This window comes from Canis aureus, chromosome 16 (assembly GCF_053574225.1).
Source record: "Canis aureus isolate CA01 chromosome 16, VMU_Caureus_v.1.0, whole genome shotgun sequence".
In the NCBI taxonomy this organism is placed as follows: Eukaryota; Metazoa; Chordata; class Mammalia; order Carnivora; family Canidae; genus Canis; species Canis aureus.
In genome coordinates this window covers 42,846,131-42,866,251 of record NC_135626.1, presented here as the reverse complement: position 1 = coordinate 42,866,251, position 20,121 = coordinate 42,846,131, and the positions used below count along the sequence as shown (strand labels likewise).

General features: G+C 52.0%; 1 protein-coding gene across 4 annotated transcripts in view; it reads right to left on the bottom strand.

Moving 5' to 3' along the window:
- Window positions 1–2,082: 2,082 nt before the first annotated feature.
- The window catches only part of NMT1 (N-myristoyltransferase 1), a 40,075-nt gene continuing 22,036 nt past the window's right edge, over window positions 2,083–20,121 (bottom strand). For all 4 annotated transcript variants that reach the window (XM_077853586.1, XM_077853587.1, XM_077853588.1 and 1 more), the window contains 9 exons: window positions 15,324–15,442; window positions 14,552–14,643; window positions 13,579–13,695; window positions 12,627–12,797; window positions 11,699–11,807; window positions 8,234–8,404; window positions 7,444–7,611; window positions 6,305–6,442; window positions 2,083–5,606 (listed from right to left, as the gene is read on the bottom strand). In XM_077853586.1, coding sequence (XP_077709712.1) covers window positions 5,586–5,606; window positions 6,305–6,442; window positions 7,444–7,611; window positions 8,234–8,404; window positions 11,699–11,807; window positions 12,627–12,797; window positions 13,579–13,695; window positions 14,552–14,643; window positions 15,324–15,442 — 1,106 coding nt within the window. In that variant the 3' untranslated portion in view covers window positions 2,083–5,585. The remainder of the gene's footprint in view (window positions 5,607–6,304; window positions 6,443–7,443; window positions 7,612–8,233; window positions 8,405–11,698; window positions 11,808–12,626; window positions 12,798–13,578; window positions 13,696–14,551; window positions 14,644–15,323; window positions 15,443–20,121) is intronic.

Sequence of the window (20,121 nt, the reverse complement as noted above, 5' to 3'; positions counted from 1 at the left end):
AGCTGCTTCCAGCATCACAAGACTGTGGGGACACCAACTCATAGGCTCCCCCTGCCCCCATCTCCACCATGAAGGGCCTTGAATGGGGAGCTGGCCAGTGGGGGGGGGTGCTTTTGCCAGGGAAGAACTGTTATGGCCCTAAGGGGATGGGACAGACTGAGGGAGCTGACAGGCCCACGCTTTCTGGGTTCAGCTGCATTTGAGGCCCCTGTCTGTTCAGTAGATGAATCCCAGAGACTTGGGGCTCTCCTCCCACCAAGCAACCAGCCTTTTAGATGATGGCCTGGAAACCATCCCGCTACTCTGGGCTGCCTGGAGTGGCTGGGAGAATGTGCTGAGACACCAGATGGCAGGATCCAGAGAAAACCTGCCAGAAAGGGGACTATTTATCTACCTATCTAATCTATCTTATCTATAATTGGAGTTCAATTTGCCAACATATAGCTTATCAGCCAGTGCTCATCCTGTCAAGTGCCCCCCTCAGTGCCCATCACCCACCCAGTCACCCCAACCCCCCACCCACCTCCCTTTCCACTACCCCTTGTTCATTTGAAAGGGGACTTTTTAGGCTTCAATGTGGCGCCCTGACATTTTGGGTTCCATCAGGCAAAAGCACCAACACTGAACCAGGACAGAGTTTGAAGACAGTTCTTGGCTTGGGGATGGCGCTGGGCTGGGGCTTGAATGCGTCCCAAGGAACCCGTCCCAAGGAACCCAGGGGCTGGGCAATCTCACCTTCCTGCAACCTAACACCTGATGCAAGAAGTGAGATCCTCCCCCTGCTCTCTGTTCATGCTGAGAGTGGACTTTGGTTCTGATGAATTCAAGTGTCTGAAAGGGGATGCTTACACTCTGAATGGGCTCAGAAGCCTCTCCACGCAGGAACCACAAAGGAATGGACACCTGGTTCTCAGGGTTGTCAGGACACCTGGCAGCCAAACCGCAGGCCCGAGGAGGGAGCACAGCAAAGCTGAGTCCATTTACGATGTACATGGAGCAGTTAGGGAATTGCCCTGTTTTCCGAGGGCCAGGTCTGGTCAGGGCCTGCACTGAGGGTCCCATGTCAGGTGAGCACTAGACTCTGGGCTCAGCCCCCGCTCCTGCTTCTCTTCTTTGGTTTGGTAAAGCCCAAGGAAGTGTTTCCTGCTAGAGTGAGAGCTCCAAAGCAGGGAAGTCAGCCTTGAAAGGGCAAGTCTTCAGTGTAGGAAAATTGATGGGAATGGATTATGGGAAGTGGAAGCAAAGAAGTCAGTTGTTACTCCAGAGGTCCCTGGATGGCCACCCACAGGGCTGTGTTCTCAGCCCATGTCTAAGGGGAGAACAAAGGCCTGAGCCCTCAGGGCCTAGAGTGACCTGCTGTGGGTGTGTGTGGGAGACACAGGGATGGGTTTAGGAGGGGTCTCGAGTGCTCTGGGAGGCGCCTCACAGATGACCCTGGGGTAGGTCCTGTGTCCTCTCAGGTGCAGCCCAGGTCCCCTGCCAAGGGGCTCAGAGGCACCAGCCAGAGGGAAAGAATGGGGGTGGGGGAAAATTGGGAGTCTAAATTCGGTAACTGGGGCCCTTCCTTGGAAAACTGGTTCAGTAGGTGTGTAGCGGGACCTGGTGACCAGCAGTGTTAAAAAGCACCCCTGGTGGCTCCGCAGAATCATCTGGCCACTGGCCGCTGGAGATGTGGCACCTGGACAAGAATAGGGCAGTGCCTGGGCACCCCCCAAACCCCCACAGGAGCCACTGCTGCTCCGGGCTGAGGGGGTGCTTTGCTCCCAGCAGCGGAAGCTGGGGACTGGCTCCTCTGCAAGGTACCCTGATGTTGGCCCGGGGCCCAACTGCTCCTCTTACATGGAGCAAACCTGGGTCAGTACTGACTCCTAGCTGGCAGATGGGAGAAGTCAGGGGACAAGAGCCAATTCTGCCCTGAACAGAGAACCTTACCAAAGTAAAGTAGCTGCCTCTGTGGAACAGTCAGGAGTGGCTTTCCTTGCGGGGCTCCACTGCCACCCCAGAGGGTGCTCCAGCCCAGGCCAGGGGCTCCCATCTGTTCCACTGCCACCTGCGGACCCCAGGAATGCAAGGGCAGAGAGGTTTGGTTCAGCTGCTTCCTTTATTAGAAACAAGTGAGATGTAACCAGTGGAACTACAATGCATTTGGTACTTCCTCCCCCACCCTGGAAATGGATGTCCCTCCCACAGCCCAGAGAAAAGCTCAGACAAAAAGTGAAGCTTCCCCCTCCTGTTCCCAGGTTCGGCACACCTTGCCTGCAGTCAGTATCTCTGAATTTAACTGAATGAGAACGTCCCACACAACCTCCTAGGAGACAGCCTGTTGGCAGGCCTGCCTTCACTTTGCTGTAGGGCAAAACCAAAGATGATTTGCGTCTCCTCTGGTTCCGGAGCAGGTGGGTCAGGCCACAAGAAGGCCGCCCCCTGGGGGGGTGGGCACTGGCCAGGGATATGCTCATGCATATGCTCCCCTGGCCTGACAACCAGGTCCTCATCCTCTCCCAGATTGCAGCTTCGTGAAGCTACAGGCCTTTGGGCCATCCCTTCAGTTGGTTAAATGCTGGTCATCTTTAGGCAAAGAATTCAGACTGCAGGGACCCCCATGCCTGGGCTTCAGTGAGCCAGCGAGTCGGGGTCAGTGGCAGTTAGGTGAGAGTTGCAGGCAAGGCCTGAATTTCCCATAAACTGGGTGTTGAGGTGGCTTGGTGTGGGCCAGCCTTCAAACTGGATGTGTCTTTGAAAGCAGGCATGGTGGGGGCAGGGGGACAAGCCCTATATACGCCTCCACCCAGAGCCAAGGCCTCCTTTCTACCCAGCTCTCTCCCTAAACAGAGATCAGAGGCCATAAGACTGCCCAGGTGTCAAATGTAGTCAATCCAAAGGCAGAGGTAAACATCTGGAAACATGGGAGTCCAAAAAGCCCAGTGGTACGAACAGGGAGTACTGGTGGCAGAGAGTGAGGGCCACGCCCTGGAGGCCCTCAAACAATGGCTGCCTGAGGCAGGTCCCAGGTGAAGAGCTTGGAGGCCCCAGGGTTGTTCCCTTGCTTGATTCACGCTGGCTGGGGCTCCACCATCCTGCAGGGCTCCTTATGAGGAGGCCTTGGACCCCAAGCAATGGTTCTCTCTGAGCTCTCTGACCTGAAGTCCTGGAAGGGGTGGAGTGAAGAACTCGGGAACTGTTTGGACAAAAAGATGAAGAGCAGGGACCAAGCTGACTCCGGCAGCCCAGGGAGGCGGTGCTCAGGGCTAGGGCTGGGCAGGGTCCCTACCATGACACAACAGCAGAGTCCAAGAAGCAGGCCATGCGGTCTTGGAGGGAGATACGGGGGGCCTTTCCAGGAGACCGGTTTCTTCCAGAGCAGCCATGGACTCCTGGTTTCCATCCTGTGGCCTGGGTCAGCTGAGGCAAAGCTCACTCCAGAGGCTGCTATGCACACCTAACCTCAGCAGCAGCTTGCCCTGGGACCTGGCCCAGAGCTGACCAAGCCTAGCACAGGAAGCCTTTCCAAGTTCCAGGTCCTGCCCCAGGTAGGAAAGAGTCGGGCACTTTGTTCTCTGATATCCTCAGATGCATGCACAGGGTAAGCTGCTCTGGGACTCGGGGTGTTGGCTGGCTGCTGTCTGTGAGGCTGTAAAGGCAAGCCCCTGCCTCTCCAACTCCTCCTGTCTGTGGAATGCAGTGCACATCTTGCTAAGAACAGCAGCTTCTTTGGTCTGGGTATCTTGGAGTCAAGGAGTCACAGGTCAGCCATGATCGCTGGTGCATGCAGTTTGCAGCACGGGAACAACGGGGAGAAGGGAGGCCCCTAGAGGCCGCTGATGAGAATGCAGAACAGTGGAGGGCAGGCTGGGCCCAGCAAGCCATCTCCAGAGCGGGTGGCACAGGTGGCACAGGTGGCACAGCCCCCAGCCCCAGCACACGATTTCCTCCAGCTCTGGGGACTCTGAACAATTAGCCTTCTGGCAAACCCAAAGCCTGAAACTCAGCTCTGTTAGCCTGCAGAGCATGGCTTCAGTTTATGAGAGTCGGCTAAACCTTCCTCCCCACCAGAAGTGGCCGAGAGGTGAAAGCAGCCAGGTCTCGCTCACGCACATGCCCTGCTCTCCTGTCTACCTTCTCCCAATGCAAAGTTATACACAAGCTTGGATGTTGGTTTCTGACAATTCCACAGCTCAATGCTCCCCAAGGGACTTGGCTGAGCGCAGCTGAGGAATGCCTACGCGGACAGCCACGTGACCTGAGGCTCCATTGCTTTTGGAGAAACTGGCAGCATCAATAACCGTCACCGTCACCACCACCACCACAAAGATCCACAAGATATCACCAGCGAAAATGAGATTCAGACAATGGCGACACGAGATCATTTCTGCTGTCAAATCCAGATCGGCGTCTGGACACTGCTCCTTGCTACTACTTGCAAGTTATGCATCTTAGAAAGGAGCACAAGTGATGGCTAATGGATTGGAAGGCACAGGCCAGGGGCTGGTGGCTAAAGGGGTCTGGGTATTGTCCCCATGCCATCCTTGGCCAGCCACCCTAGGGCTATCAGGGTGCTGGCTCTTTGCTCTACGATGAGCTAAGCAGGGATTGCACTGGTATGGTCTCCACAAGGTCCCAGATGCTACAAGGAGGTCAGAGGTCCCCTTCAAACTGCCAGTCACCCCAGGCAGTGAAAAACAATGTCCCATGTGACTCAACCCTATAAGGTTGGCAACAGCTAGCTAAAGAGCCCTTTAAAATCAGTTGGCAGGATGACTTCCCACAGAGCAGGGCAAGGATGGAAGAAGGGACCCCATAAATGAACTCTGCTTCCACAGATGGTCCCCACTGCCCAATGTCAGGATGCAGAAAAGGCCTGGCTCCTGCAGGACAGCCCCAGTAGGGTCAGCTCCACCCAGGACTCCACCTGCAGTTCTGTGACCTCTCAGCCCACCCCCAGCTCGGCACTGTCCCTCCACCTGTCCTTGCCCTCTCAAAGCTAATCATTTCAGCCCATCCAGAAGGGGGACTAGATAAGATTCCCCACATTCTGTTTCTCCTGCTCCCCCAAGAAAAGTCAATGCCTGCTTTCAGAACAAAACAATTCACTGTACCAACATATGTTTCTCTGGCACTGTCCTTGGATTCTAATTCTGAGGAATGACCTGGATTCAGTTTTTCATTAGAGACCAAACATCCTTGTACATTTGGAACAGGAAAGATATTTAAAATATTTATATATATATAATATATATATATATACTTTTATTATTCACCCGTTAACTCCATAATATGCCAATCACGAGCTAGTTTTCAGCAGTTACATTCCCTTGATCACGGCTGCAGAAGGATGTGATTAATTGGAAAACAGGGAGACCAGAGACACGGCCGGAGGTGACATCACACGGCCGGAGGTGACATCACGCAGCCTACGCCATTGCAATACAATTGTCAAGTTCAGCGGCGGTTTGGTAAAGCCGGTTCAGTTCTGTTCCCTTTGCCAGGGATTCTCACGTTTGTGAAAATTGGACCAACAAGTGGTGGGGTTCCATTTCCTGGTGTGACTTCTCAGTGGCTTTATCCAGACTCTCACTGGCAACTGATTATTGTAACACCAGCCCAACCTAGGAGAGCCGATGGGGAGAGGCAGAGTTGAGTCAACAGTTGTCCCCAAGTCTGTCCCACTATTCCCCACCCCCCATCCACCTGACTTGAGAAGTCCCAAAGGACTGAGTTGGCACAGTGCCACTAGGCTGAGCCCAGGAGCTCTTATTCAGCCTCCGTGAGGGGCGTCCTTCATCTATCAGATCTTTCAAGGAAAGCAATTGCCAGCAACCCGAGCAACACTAGTCACAAGGCTTCCCTCCAGCTCCTCTATCACTATTTTGTAAATGCTGATGACACCATTGGCTGAGGCTGCCCTCTGGAGCTGGCAGAGGAAGGGCTGAGGATTACATTGGAATGCGGGCAGCTGCCCAGCAGAGGAAACCCCTCAGATCCTTAGACTAGAACCTTCCCAGCTAAGCACAGGCAGCTGGACTTGCAGTTCCCTGAGGTGGTCTCCAATGCCCTCCCAAGGTGGCTCATCTTGTGGGGAAAGAAGTTGGAGACAAGCTTCCTGCCTTTGTGTGGCTCCAGGGCCAGTCTCCTCTGCCACCCTCACGCCAGCTGCTGAAGGGGAATGTGGACCCTGCCAGTCTGGCCATCAGAGGGAGGTGACTTTCTGGGGGCCCAAATAATGCTGAGGCTCAGACCTATGGCACCATCTCTGCTGGAGACAAGAACTCCCTGACCCCAGCTGCGCTCGGCATGGACGACATACCTTCTCTGCTCCCATGCTGGGGCATTTCCAATTGTAAAGGTAATACTGCAGGTTGCCGTCCCCTATGCCAAACTTGAGCTTCTCCAGGAAGGTTTTGTTCTCCATGAGATCCAGTGCATTGAACACGTCAAACCCTTTCTGCAGGGCAGCAGGGAGAAATAAGAACAGATGAATAGAGATAAAAGCTGCTTCGCTTTCCTGCCCATTCCTACCATGGCATGGCCATACAGCATGGGTGGCCAGGACAATCCCTTCGGAAGCTCCGGCTGCTTCCAAACTCCAAACTCCAGCCAGCGCGGGCTATCTAGGGGCGGTGCTTGCAACACTGGGAGCGCCACCCCACCCGGCCTCTCCTCGGTGTCCCACCAAGCGCATCCTTGTGTATGCAGCGTCTAGATCACTGCTCCTGTTGTTCCATGTTATGCCTCCCCAGAACACCAGTCATTTGCACAGTCTTCTCTGGAGACCAAGCCTGGAAGTACTTCCTCTGAGAAGCTGGCTCCTATCAGCTGCTCACATTTGTTCTGTCCCTTTACACCCAGACACCCCAACTACTAGGCCTTTGCTGTGTACCCTGTGACTTTCTGGCAGCTGATATGCTGTTTTGAGGCTGTGACAAAGATATTTCCCACATTTCACCAAGTCGACCAGAAGGTCTTACAGAGCACAGGCTGGATGGGCTCCCATCTGGCCAGCCCAGGTGGACTGATCTCAGTTCAGGCAGGACCCATGATGAAGGGCTGACGCTGACCTCTTTGGGTGTCAAAGAAGCCTTGGCCCCACCCCCCCATGCGCTATAGTCAGCCGCTCCAGTGACTCACCACGACAAGAGACCAAACTCCCCATTCCCACGCTGGGGAAGTCGTAAGGAGAACCCCTTTACTCCTGGAGCAGGCCTGGCTATTCAGGCTCCTTGGCAGCGCCTCCCGTGAGAACGAAACTCACTGAAATAAATCAGGAGTTCAATGCCTTCACTTCATGTGGATGCTCCTTGCTCTCTCCTAGTTCTGAGCTGCTGGCTGAGAAGTGCTGGGCCCCTTCCTACGCAGAGTGCAAGGCCGAGGAGGGCTGGCAGCCCCAGCCACTGCTCCCACTGCCCCATCCCCATGCATCTCCAGGCCCTCCAGTCTGCTCCTCACCATTTTGGCGAGGACAAGGGCGTCGCTCATGAGGTCTAGAAGAGGGGTCTGGGTGTGGACGTTGTAGAAAGAATAAGCAGCCTTTAGACTCTTGTGGGTTGGATGGTTCATGATGGTGGAGGGAAGCGTATAAAAGCTCAGGAAATCTGTCACCTCACCATTCGCATTCTAAAGGGAAAATAATAGAAGGAGGCAATGTCACACATGCATAGGGAACCTACAGCCAGGGAACGGAATGTTTCCTATTGCTCTCATACCACCCCCAGGACAGCTCTGCCCTAGATGAATGGGTGCACACTGAAATAGGATGTGCAAGCAAACGAGAACACACTGGCCAAGGGCACTTGGGGACTGAGCCAGAAGGAAAATCCAGGACGGATTGTGGGCCGAAGTTGCTGAGCACTCTCCCTACACATTGTCAGGGGCTGCTTGCAGCCCACAATCCCCCAGATTGTGTCCCTGATGTCTGGCCAGCATTCCTGCAAGCATGACAGGCAGCGCTCAAAGGCTTATCAGAGGAAGAGGGGACTAGTGCTCTCTACTTCGCCATCCACGGAGGCTGGGGGTAGGGGCAGAGGCAAGAAGGGCTCCCGCCAGTCCAGAGGGTTATCATTTTAGCAAGTGTAAGCTACAACCTCCAGTCTTCAGGGAGGACCAAGCAAAGAGGACCAAGGAAGTCTAGGTGGTGACACTGCCATCTGTCATTTGGGCCTCTAGTCACCAAGCATGGGAACCCTAGCTGCTTGAGGAGAATGCCTCTTGGGGGCCCAGAACAGCCCTCCCCACTCACCTCCACTACAAAAGTGTCAATGATATTCTCCTGGGGATAGAACCAGTGCTCCACCTCCTCCTGGCTCATGACTGGCGTGAGGTGGAACTGCTTCAGGTACCTGGTGAGGAGCTGGTGCACTATTGGAATGTCCTTTTTTTCCATTGGTCGCAGCCCAGCTGTCTTGGGAGCCTGGAAGGAAGACAGACGAGACAACATCAGATGTGCTGACACTGAGCATCTTGGTTCCCTCTCAAGTCCTGAAGGTACCAAAAACTTCACACTGTATCCCTTCCTACCCTAACCCTGGAGGCATTCACTGAGGCCCTCAAGAGAGAACCCCCAGTCACTCCCGAGAGTGAGAGAACCACTCCCACCCACTGCCCCCAGGCACACAGGCATGAGTCCTGCCTAGTCAGTGTCTTCTGGTCCCTCCCTCCCAGGGAAGGCCACACTCTCTGGCTGAGGCTATTGCTTCAATCTCTTATCCACAAGGCCCAGGCTACCTTCCAAAGAACACAACCCATCAGGCCCCTTCCTTCCTTCAAACTCCCTAACATGGAGCAGAAGACCTTCCACCCACTGGACCAGCTGGCAGTTCTCACTGTCCTTTCCATCCTGCTAGCCCAGTGGGTCTCAACGGGGGCAATTTTGAGTATTTGACAATACTGTGAGACATTTCAGCTGTCACAACTAGGAGGAGGGGTGCTACTGGCATCTAACGGGTAGATGCCAAGGAAATACTAAATATCTTTTATTTTCACTTAAAACGTATTTATTTATTTGGGGGGGGGGGGAGACACAGAGATAGTGAGAAAAAGCACCAGCAGGGAGGAGAGGGAAAAGCAGGCTCCCCACTGAGTAGGAAGCCTGACAGGAGGCTCAATCCCAGGACTCTGGGATCCTGACCTGCGCCAAAGGCAGACATTAAGTGAATGAGACTGACTGACTGAGCCACCAGGTGCCCCACTACTAAACATTTTATAACGAATGACAGGCCCCATAATAGAATTACCCAGCCCCAAATGTCAATGGTGCCACGATGGAGCAAAACCCTTACAGACGTGCTGGAGTGGGCCCAGCTTGGGGGCTACTCACTGACGTAGTAAAGCCCCGCTTGGCTCTGCTCCTCCAAACCCTTGCCACCTTATCCCACTGAGTCATAGCTGATTTCCCACACTGGTCTCTCTCCCAGAGACTCAGAGAGCACTTCACAGAACAGCTTCTCGCCTAAGCATGTTGGAACCCCTAGGCCCAGCAGAGTCTACACCAGATGTCCGTCTGTCTTGTTCAGACCCTGCTGCACCAGCCTGCTTCCAGCAGGACCTACTGCCGGTTAAATTCAGAAGAAAAACACCAAACTCCTGGGGCTTCATCTTAAACTGGGATCCCACCCCACAGCTGCTTTTTCTTAAGAAAGGCTTCAGTGGAATGAACCCATGTGATGCTTGGGAGTAAATACTGGGGCTGCTAGAACATCCCCAAAGGCCCAACACACAAAGGTGGGGTCAGCCAAAGCTGAAAGCAGGGTGGAGTTACAGTTTATATACCTCGCTCACTGCGTAATACAACTGCTTCCCTGTGTAGAAAGTTTTTAAAAAGAGCTGTTCCGGGATGCCTGGGTGGCTCAGCAGTTGAGTGTCTGCCTTTGGCTCAGGGCATGATCCCAGGGTCCTGGGATCGAATCCTACATCATGCTCCCAGTAGGGAGCCTGCTTCTCCCTCTGCCTATGTCTCTGCCTCTCTCTCTGTGTTTCTCATGAATAAATAATTGAAACAAATAAGTAAATAAATAAATAAATAAATAAATAAATAAGCAAGCTGTTCTAGGACCTCAGCCATGTAAATTCCTCACTAATCCTGAGGTCTCCAGGGAACACTTGCTGACCTCATTTCTACATGGCAGCTCCCACAAGGACACCTCAAATTCTGCCATTGGAAGGGGCTAGCACCCATGGTGGGGAGGTCCAGAGACATTCTTCTGGCTGTGACATCACTTTAAGAATGCTCTCTGCCGGAGCAGCCCTGGTGGCTCAGTGGTTTAGCGCTGCCTTCAGCCCAGGGTGTGATCCTGGAGACTGGGGATTGAGTCCCGCATTGGGCTCCCTGCCTATAGCCTGCTTCTCCCTCTGCCTGTGTCTCTGACCGACTCTGACACTCTCTCTCTCTCTCTCTCTGTGCCTCTCATGAATAAATACATAAAATCTTAAAAAAAAAAAAAAAAAAAAAAAGAATGCTCTCTGCCTGCCTAGAACTCAGGACAAATCTGTCATTACAACGGGAGGAGGGGCACCTGAGTGGCTCAATGATTGAGTGTCTGCCTTTGGCTCAGGGTCATGATCCTGGGGTCCTGGGATCGAATTGAGTCCCATATCAGGCTCCCTCTCTATGTCTCTCATGAATGAATGAATGAATAAATAAATAAATAAAACCCTAAAAACAAACAAACGAACAAACAACAGGAAGAGACACCCATCACAGTCCCTGTTCCCAATCTGTTTTTCGGGGTGGTATCTGTCACAGTTTCTCAAAACAGGACACCACTGACCCAGGCCCAGTGCTGATCAGCCCACTCCCAGGGTGATTAAGCCGGTGTGGTGGCTGACAAATGCAGGCAGGCAGCCCCTTGATCAGTAGGCACCCAGTAACCATGCTGACACGGACCAGAGAAGCTCTGTGGCAGGAAAGGCAACTTTCATGTCATTAGGGTCCTGAAACCAGGCACAAGCAGAGAACGAGAAACAGCATTTCTTTCATGGGAAAACTAGGTAAATTGAGACCCAGAACAGAAAACCAGCTGATTCCAGGCTGCCTACTCCTTTACTGGCCAAATCTGGATCAAGGGCACTGGGATTAGAAATCTGGGCTTCCTCACAGGCTGGGGTCACCTCTCCTTTCCCTGACTGAGGCCAGGCTGACACTCTGTAGCTTATTTACATGGGCTCTGGGTGGTGTTGCAGTTCAGCTAGCAGGTTCATCTTTCTTTTATTTATTTTTTAGAGATTTTGTTTATTTATTCATGAGAGAGACAGAGACACAGGCAAAGGGAGGAGAAGCAAAAAAAAAAAGAAAAGGGAGGAGAAGCAGGCTCCATGCGAGACCTCCGAGATCACGTCCTGAGCCAAAGGCAGATACTCAACCACTGAGCCACCCAGGCATCCCCAGGTTTATCTTTCTAGTTATGCTTCACCTGGGCTACAATCACAGAGAATAGGTGTTCCCTGAGCTCATCAACAGAGGACACAGAAGTCCATCCAGGTGCAGACACAGGAGACCAAGAAAGTCAGACTAAAATAAAATTCTTGCTATAGACAACAGAAACAACAGAGACAGAAAGTCCAGGAATTCGGAAACCCTGAGTTGGGCCACTTTTCTGACACCACCCCCCTACTCGCCCCGCCCTGCCAGAGCTCACTACGGTCCTGCTGAGGGCCGGGCTCTCCTCAGCCTCTCCCACCCCTGCCCATCGCCCCCAGCACCACTGGCCTCTGGCAGTCGGTAGAGCTTCATGGTACGCTGCATGGTCATATTTCTGCTCAAGTGGGAGAACTTCACTTCAATCAGCTTCCGTGGGTTCAGGGACCGATGCCAGTACCTGTGGGGGACACAGATGTCCTGTCCTCAGAGGACTCTGTCAAGTTCCACTGAGGGAAGGCATGGAGCTCTCTAGATGGCCGGCAGGTGGCGAGAGAGACACACCAGGCCCCCGTGAGCGCCAGGGCCTGTGCTGGGCCCCCAGTAAATGCAGAGCTGCCACAGCTCTTCCTGAATTTTCTTTCTATTTTTCTTTCCCAATTACAAGAGCCAAGTCCACGAAAAGACTTGTAGTCTTCTCGGAATGTGTATCCTCCTCCCCTCCTCTACTGCATTTGCCTGGTGTTTCACTTCTCAAATTTTTGAGGCAGAGACTATTCAACTGCTTCACACAGCTTTCTGACAGCTGAGGTCCAGAGGCTGTCCTTGGATCACAAAGGGATCAGACAGGGATCTGATTCCACAGGGTGCAGATGTGGGCTCTTTGGCCCACATAATATTCAAAACAAAATGGAGCCAACTGCTTAAAAGTCTTGAACTTTTACCATCAAAATCCAGTTTTGTGCTGGACTTTAAAAACTACAATAAAACCCCAGCAGAATTACCTTCTGCTTCCAGAAGGCAGGATTTAGCAGGACTGGAGAATGGCTAACCTCTCTGGACAGGGCACTGGCTCTCCAGTCTGTTCCTACGATCTCCCCCTTCATTTCCATACCTCCTACCCAGCTTCTCTGGGAACCTACCAGCCATCTTATCAGAGAGAAGCAAGACACTCTCAGGCATGCACCAACCGAAGGCCAGAGCTGCAACTCAGTGACACAAGCTCCTTCAGCCAAAGCAGGCACACCAGGACCCTGAGTGCCTCTCAAGAGATCTTTACCTGCAGGTGCCAACAGGCTTTGGTAATACCACCCCGGCAGTGTAAACAGCTTGGAAAATGCCCTCCAGGTGAACTCGCCGGGTTATCTCCCGGATCAGGACTGGAGCCACCCTCTTGGAGCGCAGCTTCTTGTGGACACACAGGAAGTTGATCTCTACCATCTTCTTCTCTCTGGAGAGAAAGGGAAACACCCCAGTGACCGGGCTTTTAAAGGGGAAGGTAACCCCTTCAGGACCTTGGAGCAACCATGGGTGGGGGGGCTTCAGCTCAGGCATGCGTTCTGCTGCCACCTGCACCTGGCAACCAGTACTCGGACTCCTCCTGTTCCTCGCTGCTCTGCTGCACCAGGCAAGGAACCCAGTCTTTTGAACCAGACCCCACTTTCAAAGGTAGGTGGGACTTAAGCAAACTCCTTTATTTAAAGGTACCACCAGGATCTGCCCCAATAGCAGGGAGAGGAGTCCCACCTTGAGCTGGCAAGGCACCCCAAAGTAAGTCAAGGGCTATCCAGAAGTTTTAAGGGTTCTGACTCCCACAAGAATCCCAGGCCTACAAAGCCCAGAGAACTGTGGCAGATGGTTCTGGTGTTTCCAGGGAAAATAAAGAGCAGAGCTCACAAGCCCTGTGACTGTTTGGATGTTGAGTCACAGTGGCTTCAGGCCCATTTCTGAAGCTGCTCAAGTGCACCACCATGTGACAGGTTCAAGTGCAAACGCGGAGCCCCTGTGCAGGTAGCACCCAGCCCTCATGGTGGACCTCATCCAGCACAGATCATGAACAAGAGAACGAGCAACAACACAGAGCAAAAGGGACAGCTCCTGTTATGAGCTTCTATTCCCAGCACCTGAGTTCCTCTTCACCCTCTTTTGTGGAAGATGGGGTATCTTTTCTTCCCCCACTCTCAGACCAAGCAGGATGGTGAGGAGGTGGGGGTGGAGTTCCCGGTGCTTACGTGTCATAGATGTGGATGTTTGCTGGGATGGCACTGATGAACCCAACCAGTTTCCGACTTGAGACCACTCGAACCCCGCAGTGCCACTGGGGGAGCCAGCCAGGTGGCCGGAGAGCCCTAGAGGAGAGACAGAGGCCGCAGCTGCAGGTGACCAGTGGGCTGGGCAGGCTGCCTGCACTCTGCAGCTGAGTCTGTTCTCACCTCCTGTTTCACTTCCCTAGGTAGCTAAATTCTCTTGAGGACCAAGCCCTCCTGGACACCAGTGGGATCAAGCCAGAGGCCTTGTCTGCTGCTTAGCCCACCTGGCCTACTTATCCACCCAATCCAAGGCTGTCATACTGAGGACTTTGTACCTGATCTCATTTCTTTGTGCTCACTCACTTTGATAACTGAAGTCAGAGGACCGGCCTCACTGGCTCAGCATCCAATGGGTCCCCTGGTTGTGAAGTGATCATGGATCCCCCAGAGCTCTGGTTTCCACCTGCCCTCCGGGTATCCTCACCCCCTCTTTCTGCCTGCCCAGTCTTCCTTTCAGGCAGTCCCTCTCCAGTTCAGTGCTGTGTCTCTACATTCCTGGATACTCAACATGGCACTGAGAGGCTGCTTGACTCAGCCGAGCAAGTAACCATATAACCAAGTGTGCTCAGGAACTGGATAGAAAATGACTTTTTTTTTTTTCTTTCAAAATCTCAGTAGGTCTTTTCTTTCTTTCTCACACCAAGTCACCATATAACACAGCATCCCTTCTTCTGGGTACTGATGCTACAAAGGGTCTCCTTCACTTGCCTTAAATAAGATTTCGATTCTCAGCTCCACCGGAAACGAGATTCCTTCAGATGTGAGTACTCAAAACGGACACCCTAATTTGCCATTCAAAGGCTGGTTCTTAGCAGGGATGAGAAGGTGGGCCCACCGTGGCAGCCTTGCCTTGTGCCCCACCCAAAGCCACCACCAGGAAGCCCTCATGGCTCACCATAGCAGAAAGTCCGGGGAGTAGTCAAACCGGAACATATTGTCATCATCCTCCACGTAGTTCTCATTCAGGAGGCCATAGAGTTCTTTCAGCTGCAGAGAGACAAGGGGCTGCCTCAGAGCCACCCTGCCATGGCTAGGGGTGAGGGAGGGCCCAACCTCGACTCCCTGGGGCTCTACGCTTTCCAGAAGGACAAGGCAAACCATGTTTCATCTCATAAATCCTTTCGATCCAGGCATGGCAGGGACTCTTTCAGAACGAGTACCCTAGTTGTACCAGGAAACCGAGCCACCGAGGATGGCAGAGCAAGAATGTCATCCAACTAGCCGGCTACTCCATTGTTAAGACACAGAACAAATGAATAGATGAACGAGGAAAACACATGCATGGCAGAAAGATATCACCTTGGGGAACTATCAACCTGCCTGAGAAGCCAAGTGCTAGTTAATGTGGCATCTTGGGGGCACCTGGCTGGCTCCATCGGTGGAACATATGACTCTTGGGTTTGTGAGTTTGTGCTCCGTATTGGGCGTAGAGATTACTTAAAAAAGAAAATCCTAAAGAGAAAATGTGGCATATCAGGCAGGCCTCAGAGGCAACAGATGGGGGGGGGAGGGGGGCCTGAGATGGCAGGTGTGTCTGCTCCAATCTGCTTGGATTGGCTCTCAAGAGAGTCCTAGAGGAAGGACTGAGTAGTAGCTATCTTCATATGGTGGCAGGGCTCATTGAAAGTCGCATCCAATCCACACTGCAGCCTGGCCAGCCTACTCACCACACCACGGTCCCCCAGGTCCAAGGCATCCCAGGTGAAGCCCTGGGGCAGGGTGTAGGGCTCCCGGCGGATGTTGTCTTTGTCAGGCTCCACGGGACCATGGGTGTTCACCACTTCTCCTGGAAGAAGAGCATAGCTAGGAGCCTCACCCCATCTCAGGGGGCGGGAAGGGGCTCAGCCCAAACACTGACCACAGCACATTCCTCCTGTCCCTAAGAGCCCTCCGTCTGAAGGACACTCTGTGCTTGGCAACTACAGACCATCTCTCCAGCTACCCTTAGTCCTCAGCTGAGAGCCAACTCCTAGCAAAGCCTCAGAACAATCACTAAGATCCAAGGTGGTTGGTTTTTTTTGAAATTCTTTTAAATCTCCCTTTGGTTACTAAATGGCAAACATTTATCTTGACTAATTTGGCATCCTGCCTCCCCGCTGGTATAAAGAGGACTGTCATGGTCCTGGACCAGACCCATCAACCTGGACAGATTTATAAGGAGTTGCAACAAGGCTGCTTTTGTGTCAACAGCAACAACAATGTACTGCGCCCACTGCTGACCCAGAGGATGGCATTGAGGCGCCAGGCTCAATCTTGGCCCTGCCAGTCTTGGCTTTCAGCAATGTGGGCCACTTAACTACTGCTGCCAACTTGGTTGTTTGGTGTTTACAGAGTCCTACAAGCGTCTTTAGGCTGAATCACGGAAGCCACACAATGCTGCCGGGAAGTTACCTACTGATTTGACATCCCCACACTGGACAGATGCCCCTTTTCTGTGGAGCATGTGGAGAGTACTTGGGGTGCTCAGATGATATAACCCTGATACCCATGCACAGCCAAATCAGACTCATGTGACACACTTGAGCAAATCGACCACTTAATTTTGGCCCTCAGAATTACTCAGTTTCTACAGTTCAGAGCTCCTTCATATTCACATCTGGAAGAATGCAATGTTTAGCATATCCTGCAAACTGAACCTTTGAAAGGAACCCACTCAGTTCACTGCTTGCTCCCAGCATCAGGCTCTGTACACACCAGGCATTAAATTTATGCTTTTACTGATTTTCAGACCCCTGGCCCAAATATGTCATTCTAATGTGTAATAAGCAACGACAGACCCTTCCAGTAATGGATCCATGGGGCAGATGGAGTGGAAGTAGCTGCCTCAGGCCATGAACTGAGGACAATGCCATTAGGACTGACCACCTAACACTCTCTCTCAGCACCAACCTGTATCAGACACTGTGCACTAGGAAACAGCAGGGAAAAGACAAAGTCCCTGTCCCCACAAGATGTACCATCTTCTGGCGAAGTATTTAATAGATAAGTCATTACCAACATCACAAACTGGAAAGTGCAGGCAACAAGGGAGACACATAGCAAAGAAGCAAATGGCTACCTCCTTTTTACCATCCAGCTCCCCAATAGGTTTGCTTGGGAAAGAGGTTATATTTTTCTCCCCTAGTTTATTTTTTTTATTTTTTTAAAAGATTTTATTTACTTATTTGTGAGAGACGGAGAGAAATAGGCTCCCCTCGGGAAGCCCCATGTGGGATTTGGTCCCAGGAACCCGGGATCACAACCTGAGCCAAAGGCAGACACTCAATCACTGAGCCACCCAGACACCCCTCTCCCCTACTTCAGAAACTGGTCTTTTGATTTATTCATAAACTAGCCCTTGTGAATTAATTTCAGTCAATCTACTTCCAGCTCACTGTCATGTAAAATTTTGGGGGCCTACAAAGCCAAGAGGGCTAGACCCTTAGAAAGTACCAAGGATTTCTATGCTAGTTTTATCAAGGTGCTTGTTGGTTTCTTACTCTGTACTGAATTTATACCTTTTCCAAGATACCTTTTACTTCAGAAGCTGCTGCTGCTTCTCCTTTTTAAAAAAGATTTTATTTTATTTATTTATTCATGAGAGACAGAGAGACACAGGCAGAGAGAGAAGCAGGCTCCATGCAGGGAGCCCGACGTGGGACCCGATCCCGGGACTCCAGGACCATGACCTGAGCCAATAGCAGCGCTAAACCGCTGAGCCACCCAGGCTGCCCTTCTTTTTTCCTAAATGATTTCCACAGGCAAGATACTGGTAGTCTTCCTCACTGTAGCACAATAACCTCAAGGCTAAATCTTTTCAGTTATGCTCCTTACTAGACCCTGCATACAATGAGCATTTCTATTCACTCCTTTACCATGTATCCATGGAATCCCAGAGTGCAGTAGTTCTGGGGCAGAGCTGGTGAATGGGATGGCATAGGCCCTCAGCATCATGGGCACTCAACAGACAGGTGAGCAGACACCTGTCCCCCAAGCACGATGAGGGCCCCTGACCTGCTAGACAGCTGTCACAGGTCATCTCAAGGCTGACCTCTGCAAGACATAGCTGACAAAAGAGTTCCAGAAAACAATGAGAAAACTAACACCACTTTTAATAGGTTTACAGTCTGGGGTGCCAATGAAGCTGAGGAGTGGCCCTGGGCTACTGCACTGTCCTCCTGCCAGCACCCAGCATCACAGCTTCCACCTGTGGGGACAGGCCAGTCTTCCACCTTTGTAGGGCTTTTGAGCACCTCTTGCTATGTAGGTGTGGGAGGTTGCCACAGAGAATGATTGGAGTACAGCCAATGATCTCTAGGCCACCCAAACCCAGTAACTGACTGAGGATGCTGGGAACTTTAGAAGAAAATCCTGGACTTTCAGAGGGTTTTCTTTCTGTACACTCTCTCCCTGAAATTCTCTCTGCCTTCGACATCAAAGATCCCAAACCATGCACCACAGCAACTGTGAAGGACTTAGAAGCAAAGAGTGTGAGATTTGGAAGAGTTTAAACCTTATGAACAGGGCAAGGAAGAGGCTGAGAGTGGGGAGGCTTCTCTCACACAGCTCGGAGAAACCACGTACAAGCTGAGTTCTCCTCTGGGTAGTTACTTGTACAAATGAATCTAAGGGTGGTGAGATTCCAATCCATGGAGATTGGAGATGGAGGGGGAAAGGATTCTGTAGCCCTCTACTATGGTAGAAAATGGATGACTTTGAAAAAGTAGAATGACATGATCTGAAAAGGGGATCCAAAGTTTATTTGGGGGTCGCCTGGGTGGCATAGTCAATTAAGCATCAGCCTTTGGCTCAGGTCATGATTCCAGCATTCTGGGATTGAGCCCCACATTGGGCTCCCTGCTCAGCAGGGAACCTGCTTCTCCCTATTCTCCCCGTTCCTGCTCTCTCTCACTATCTCTCTCAAATAAATAAATACAACCTTTAGAAAAAACAAGTTTATTTGGGAACGGAACTGTGTGTGTGTGTGTGTATTTGGGGACACAGAATTGCCACACAGCCTAAAACAACTGCTATTCAGAAAGCCCTTTGATGGAGAATTTAGGATCATGAACTTCTGAAAAATTCCAGGTCTCTGTAGTGGAATACAACCTAATCACACCTCTCCTGACAAGGTGGGAGTAAACAGCACAACTGATAGGCTTCCGGGCCACCGGCACCGTTCCAGTGGGAAAAATCATGGCAAGAAGCTGTAAGTCACACTACCCTGAGGAGAATGAGGCTGGCACCTCAGTCACGCCGACCAACTGAAGCCTGTGATGTGGTGCCCTCTGTGCACTGCCTCATGGAAACAACAGAAGCCTTCCTGTGGGCCTGACCACGGACCTGAAAGGGAGACTGGTCAGGCGCTCAGAGCAACGGCGCTTCCCCAGAGCCCCACACCACATATGGCCCAGGAGGCACATCCAGAAGAAATACAGCTGAACTGGTTCCACCTTCCTCAGGACGTCAGGACTCCTGTGGCAACTAGGCGGCTTTCTCACGAACTTTCTGACAACGAACCTGGAGTACTCTCTCCATTTACAGGTGGAGAAATGGAGGCAGACAACATAGAATAGTAACTGGACTAATGAGGAACAGAAGTCCATGGACCCCAATTCATCTCTTCAGCAGGTTCCAGGTCTATGAAGAATGGAGCTAAGTTAACCATTTGCAAATTCTTAATGAAAAATAAAATCAGACCAAAAAACTCCAAAGCCCCATCTGAAAACTGGGCCAAAATGCCCGGCAGCCACCACAAAACGCCTCATTGTGCATTTCACTCAAAGGTGGAATTCTTCCTACTTCTTGGCGGGGAGTTGTCACCAGGACCCGGTCCTGGTAATGCCTTACTAACCGCATTACTACGACCCAAAGCCTTGCTGGAGAGCTTAGCCAGTGGGCCTGGGACCTGGCTGACCTGGGCTGCCTGACAGACAAGGCGGATGGGTCAGGACAGGGTTCTGGAGGAGTGCTTGCCACCGATTCACCACTCCTTACCATCCAGGCAGTGCTTTGCTTTCCACCCCGGGGGGGCATATCTCAGTTTGTCTGGATTGTGACTGAACTGTTCGAGAACTGCATCTGCTCTACAGCAGTTTCTGAAACTTGCAGAGTGGACACAAATCCCCTATAGGTTCTGATTCCATAGACCCGAGGTAGGGCCTGAGAGTCCGCACATTTACAAGTTCTTAGGGCAATGCCCACCCTGCTGGTCCAAGGACCACACTTTGAGTAGCACTGCCTTGTATTGCATACTCCCCACCCCTGGAATAGACCACCTCTGTGGGTACAGCAGCCCCTCTCCCCTCTCGAGTCACTGGTTCTGCCCTGCCCTCACCCCGCCCCCCCTTCCCACCAAGGATTCTGGAAGAGACCAATCACATGCACAACCTGAAGGCCGCTTACATTTGGTGTCTCATGTTTTCTCAACACACTTTCTCGGTCATAGAGAAAATAGGAATTGGGCCATCAATAGGCCCAGAATCA